Source organism: Sinocyclocheilus anshuiensis, unplaced genomic scaffold (genome assembly GCF_001515605.1).
Source record: "Sinocyclocheilus anshuiensis isolate Anshui unplaced genomic scaffold, SAMN03320099.WGS_v1.1 scaffold634, whole genome shotgun sequence".
NCBI classification, from domain to species: Eukaryota; Metazoa; Chordata; class Actinopteri; order Cypriniformes; family Cyprinidae; genus Sinocyclocheilus; species Sinocyclocheilus anshuiensis.
In genome coordinates, this window is record NW_015542350.1 from 333,489 (window position 1) to 339,565 (window position 6,077).

Consider the following 6,077-nt stretch of genomic DNA (forward strand, 5'->3'; position numbering starts at 1 on the left):
TTTCAGGTGCAATATTCTTTGTAGCAATTTCTTTGCATGTGAGGCCATTTTGATGCAAAGTGATGATGGCTGCACGTGTTTCTTGGGAGGTAACCATTGCTAACAAGAACACAAAGATTGGAAGCGCTTTTTCCCTCCTTTTATAGCAATCAGTCTGCTCTTACAATCTAATTAGTATGATAGTGATTTCACCTGACTAGTACTCATTCACACTTTCACATGTGCTGCTGATATGATTAGTCAATTAATGTTAGCTGGTCATTTTGTGTCAGGATCAAAAAACAGTGAAATTTGTTTTTTTTTTTGTGTGAAAAGTTCATTTTTTTGGCCAATGAAGCTTTTAGCAATTATTTAAAATGCATCTGATCACTCTACACAATAATCTAGACACAATGTGAATGAACACCACAACAGCTTAAGCAGTAAACTTTGCAAAACACAAAATCTGTCACTGCTAAAACTTTTGGCCATGACTGTACATTCTCTGCGACTTTAACTGTGAACTGTATCCTGTCTGTCTGTTCCTAAATGAGATATTTGCAAACTATAATTTTTTAATAAGATTTAACATTTACTACAGCCTTATATTCTGAAATTTAATTTAAGTAATTTAAGACTTTTTAAAAACTTTTTGTAATTGCATGGAAAAGAGTGACCAGAACAATTTAAAGTTTGCTCAAAGTCTTACTAGGTTTGATAGACTCCAGGGGCACAGTCACATTCACCAATGATATGTCATCCTGAGGGGCAGAAGCTGGAGTGATGTCTGTTGGGAGCTGGGAATTCAGGAGAGTGCCTGGCTCAGAGGAGAAGGTCAACACAGGGCTGGGGGTTGTAGCAGTGTTGGTTCCAGACTTGATCTGAAGGTCTCGTAGTGTGGGCTTGGATTGAGACTGTAATTTGTCCCTGTTGAAGAAGTTTCAATGTATATCTGTTGCACCATATATATTTTAAAGCATGAATATTAATCACACTTTTCCATAATTTTGCATTTATTTTGCATGTATTTTCACAATAAACATTTGCATGCAAACATTAACAAGCAACCATTTTCCAATTATACATTCCAAAGGCCTCAAGAAAAATGATGTTTGATATGCTTCGCTAAATTAATAAAAAAAAAAGGAAATAAGTATACATTTACCATTTGACTTGAAGACTTTCTGGGGGTAGAGACTGCTGCAGCAGGGTCTTACCCAACAGGTCTAACTCATCTAGGGAATTAGTGGATGTCACAGACACAGTAACAAGTGTCTTGGTAGCACTCGCCTCTGGCAACAGCACTGCAGGGGCCGGCTTAACAGCTGCATCCACAGACTCTGATGACTAACAAACCCGTAATGTGTTATGGTAAGCAGGGATCCATATGACATTTACGCAAGCCATCAACAGACTAGGGATGTGAAAATCGACACATTTTCATAATAGTCGGTGGGTTGTCGACTAGTCAGTCTTAAGAAAGACGTATTTCACATCATGTTCACCACACTTTTTTCTAGCAACCCTCTACAATGCGAGTTAATCACTTACATATGCGACTAAATCTTCACTCTGGGCGACTAAATGATCTCTAACATTAGCCTATGGCTAATAAATTCTTAGATTTTACTCGCCAGTGTGTGAGTTGGAGGCTAAGTATAAGTTTAGCACAGATAGGCCAATTTCACTCTCTGTCAAGCGATCTGTGCTATTTTTCAATTATCTAAAGCAGTGATGGGCAAACTTGGCCCTTCCAGGCCACTTTCCTGCAGAGATTTGATCCAACCCTGATATGACTCACCTGCCTGTAGCCTTCTAGTAGTCTTGAAGACAATGATTAGCTGGTTCAGGTGTGTTTGATTAGGGTTGGAGCTAACCTCTGAAGGAAAGTGGCCTGGAAGGGCCAAGTTTGCCCACCCCTGATCTAAAGGATGTGCAGCGTAGCTGTAATTTGACGTACTGTAAACTCAAGTGTGAAGGCGCACGACTCGCCGTCGCTTTGCTGAGAGCACCGTTTCTCACACACGCAAAGAAAGAGAGAGCGAGAGAGTCTTACATACCATGCAGAATTGATGCGTTACATGTAAACTATATTCTTTGTATTCTTGTATTTTTTTTTATTTTCCTGTTCATTTGGAATTCTTCAGCTTTTAAGAACAACCATAAGATACTGTCGGTTTCTCCGGTAGTGGACAGAACTAATGCGCAAACGGCAATCTCATTGGCTGGCGCTCACCTATTATCGTCCCTGTTTTGATTTCAGCAAATCAGTTCGAGCGAATGCACACAACGTGATTCATATTCATGAACCCAGCATCTCATTAATCCTTAGTGCGTTTTATATTGCTATTAGTAGTAGAATTCGTAGTAGTATTATTATCTTATCAGTATTATTGTGTTAGTTTTTTTCCTGTTCTTTTTTTTTACAGAAACACTGAATGACCAACAATATCTTAAGCACCACCACCAGTCCTTTAAGACTGTTTAAGTTCAGTTAAAATGACAAATATGCATTCATTCATGGTTACCAATTTCTAATTTTTAATTACTAAAGTTCTATCATTAAATAATGCTTGATTATCATAATATCATATTATAATGCTTGACTGACTGATGTTAAGAATGTACTTTCAGATATTTAAAAAGCTGTGCCAAAATATAAGCTTTTTATAAATATATATATATAAAAAAATAGTATATCAGTCTGGCGAGTAAACTAATAAATTTACTAACCAATGGCAATTCTATTGCTAAGGTGTGCGTAGAGGGATGAATGGGGTGTTCACACTGACATACAGTATACTGTTCATACTGTCCCCAACCTCCTAAAAAATGCAGTCTTTTTTAACTTTTTAACCCCTAGTTTTTAACTAGGGGTTTGCATGACTAGTTGAATGTTTGATCTGCAATTATTACTTGAACAGTAAAAATACTACTAGAATTGTACTTTTTTCTGGCTTTTTTCTGCAGCTGGCCTTATTGTTAACAGAAACGGTGACAAAATCTTAATTATTAAAACAAATAATTCAAAACTGTTCTCATTAATTAACTTAATTTAAATGAATAACTGAATATTCTTTTTTTTTTTTTAAATACAATATTATTAAAAAATGCTCATCCCTATTTTTAACTAAAGCAAAAGTAAACCATTCTTTAATTCAATCCTGAATGGCACAAAGCCTGTTTTTAATCTGACACACCATCTTAAAACTCACGGCACAAGAAAAACAAAACAAAACAAAAAAAACTGATTACATTTGTATTTGTACTAGGACTGTCAAATCATAACTCAAACTTGAACATTCATCAAATTTACATTTAAAAAAACTGCAAAAACTATGCATTCACATTTATGACAAGTTGCAAGCATTAAAACACCAATTAGCATTAAATATGATTTGAAATTGGGATATAAGTAAAGAAAAAAAAAATCAGCCCAGACAGTCTGTTAACAGACGTGAGATTATTGGCATGTTGTAAAACTTGCATACTACGATAAATACGGTTAATTAAATTAGAAATCTAATCTAGATAAACTAGTCAACTAGCTGCTTGGTGGATAACTAGTCAACCATCCTGGCACGTCCCTAAAACATGATTACAACTAGGGATGGGCGATATGGGCTTTAAAATATATCACGATAATTTCTGATATTTATTGCGATAACAACGATATCAATGACGATAATTTAGGGAATCCTGTTTCTTTAGAGCAGTGGTCACCAACCTTTTTAGGTCCAAGATCCCTGACCTCAGCCTTTATGAAAGACAAGATCTACCTATTGAAGAATTGATAGAAAAAGACATCGATTTTTGTCGCACTGTACAGCCCTATCGAAACCTGCTCCAGATTGTAGAAGGAGCTGCTCAATTTCACTTCCGCCTTCCTTCACGTCACTCCACACAGTCGTACACAGAAATATGTCAACAACTAGACTTTATCGTTATTATCGCGGGAAGACGAATTATCGTGTGGAGACAACACAAATAGATGTAACTGATTATTATCGTGCTCACCTGAAAAGTATTCCATGTCATGTCATCTCCAGGTTGAGAAGTTGCCAGATTAGAATTGACTTCAGTCAAGCCTGAAACAGTTACAAACAAACATGATAATGTTAGGTCACACATGTATGCAATCACAACACTTAAAGAGTCTGAAAAGTTTTTGCTGAGTTAGCTTTCTCCTGAAACACCAAACCACTCCTTTTGAAATAATAAATGGCCAGTTCCATCCAGACAACTGTCAGATGTCTGAATGCATTTGTTGATCATTACATGCTACACAAAAAATACATTTAATGGTTTGAATTGGAACATTGCACGGAGTTGATCCCCACTAATTTTTTTTAATTTAAATTCCATTATTAATCACAATTACAATATCAAAGGAAAAAATCTAAAATTATGATTTTTGTCCCTAGGGGCCAGCTCACACAGGATACGTATCTGCATTAAAACACGTCTTAATACCTCTATGTTGTTTAGTTTCATTGATTCAGTCTAGCTGAATTTTGTTTTATTGAATTTGTGAATAGATTGTATACAAAAAGCATGCAAAAATTTCAGCGCAAAAAAAAAGAGATTTACACTCACAAAAACTATTGCTATTACAATCAATGAAGTTGACGTAGGAATTTCAGAAGCGAAGACCAGGAAACTCTGGTGTATCTTCAGCAGGAACGTGCTGTGGCAATGCAGTCATCAAAGTCTGATTCTGCACATTGTAGTTTTCTATACACAGGGTTCCCACTCTTTCATGAACACCAGATTCAAGGACTTTCAAGGACTTTTTAAAGCGCCATTTATTTGATATCAATCACCTATCAAATTCACACATAGGCCTATAGACACAGAGTAATAATGATGTTTTGAATGTGTAGGTTTCATAAATTTAGACCGTTTTGAGCAGTTGTGTTCAAAGGAATTTATTGAAATCCATTGAAGTCAATACTGGTCATATTATACAATTGCTCAATTATTGATAAAAATATATTTTCTTGCATCAAACTGGTTTTTGCTGTAGTTCTTGTACAAGATTTAAATTTGAAAGAATTTCTCAATTTTTAAATTAATAAAAAGTGGTTAAATGTTGTAATAACATGATAAACCTGTTAACATTAAAAATGTGCACATTCACAGACGTTAGTCATTAATAAATAAACTTAACTCAAAATTATTTTGTAAATCACTTTTTATTGTAAATCTCTTTTTTCATCTTTGACCTAGAGGAATGCAGCTGCTCAAAATTTCAATATTTTTGGGCAGTCAAAAAAAATGTAGCGTGGGTCCCACCAACCCGCAGTCCCGAGATTTGGTGTATACAAGAATGGTGGAGATACATAAACATGTGTTTACAGTGTTTGGTTGAACACCGATTACATTACTTGCCTACCGTGGCACCGTAACTACTGGTGTTTTTTTTATATAAATTTAAATAATTTAGTTCAGCTGGGAAACGTACTCTACACTAAACTGAAAGCGTCTGCTCTGCTCCAGAGTTGCCAGGTCTGCGTGACAAAACTAAACCATGCCAGTCAAAAACAGCCCAAAACAGCACAATGACCATATAACAAATATATCAAAACTCAAAATATGTAATTTCCATGCCTAAAATACATTTGAAGTTCACTGTTATGTACACTGATGAAAAAAAACAGCTCAAAGGCTTCCTACCAGTGGCCCTCCTTTACAAAACTTAGCATCTAGCACAGTTTTATCATACGTTGAATGCTAAATGTTTCAATACAAGCATTTCAGTCAAATGTAATTTATGCAGTATTTCAAACCTTTAACCCACAGGCCACGGGGAACTAAACCCATGGCAACAGTTTAAAAGCAGCCCAATTCCATGGAAAAAAACAAGGACTTGACAACCCTGCATCCATACACAAGCTGCAGGAGTCAGATATGACTGATCACGGTTGGAGAAAGATGACTGACAATGGTGGAGGATTTGCTGCTCGACAGATCCTGAGCTCATAGACAAATATCTGATCTTGTAAGATGTGCTCCCAACCCTCTACGGACACCTTGGCAATTGAATCGTCATTGGCTAATAAATTTTTTAGTTTACTCGCCAGACTGATATACTAGGC

General features: G+C 35.9%; 1 protein-coding gene across 1 annotated transcript in view; it reads right to left on the reverse strand.

Annotated features, from left to right (window-relative positions):
* The window catches only part of LOC107691488 (ADP-ribosylation factor-binding protein GGA1-like), a 44,018-nt gene that overhangs the window by 5,818 nt on the left and 32,123 nt on the right, over window positions 1-6,077 (reverse strand). Inside the window, exons 12-14 of the mRNA XM_016490096.1 lie at window positions 3,997-4,067; window positions 1,145-1,326; window positions 689-906 (exon numbers count right to left, since the gene is read on the reverse strand). Of these exons, the coding sequence (XP_016345582.1) occupies window positions 689-906; window positions 1,145-1,326; window positions 3,997-4,067 (471 nt within the window). The remainder of the gene's footprint in view (window positions 1-688; window positions 907-1,144; window positions 1,327-3,996; window positions 4,068-6,077) is intronic.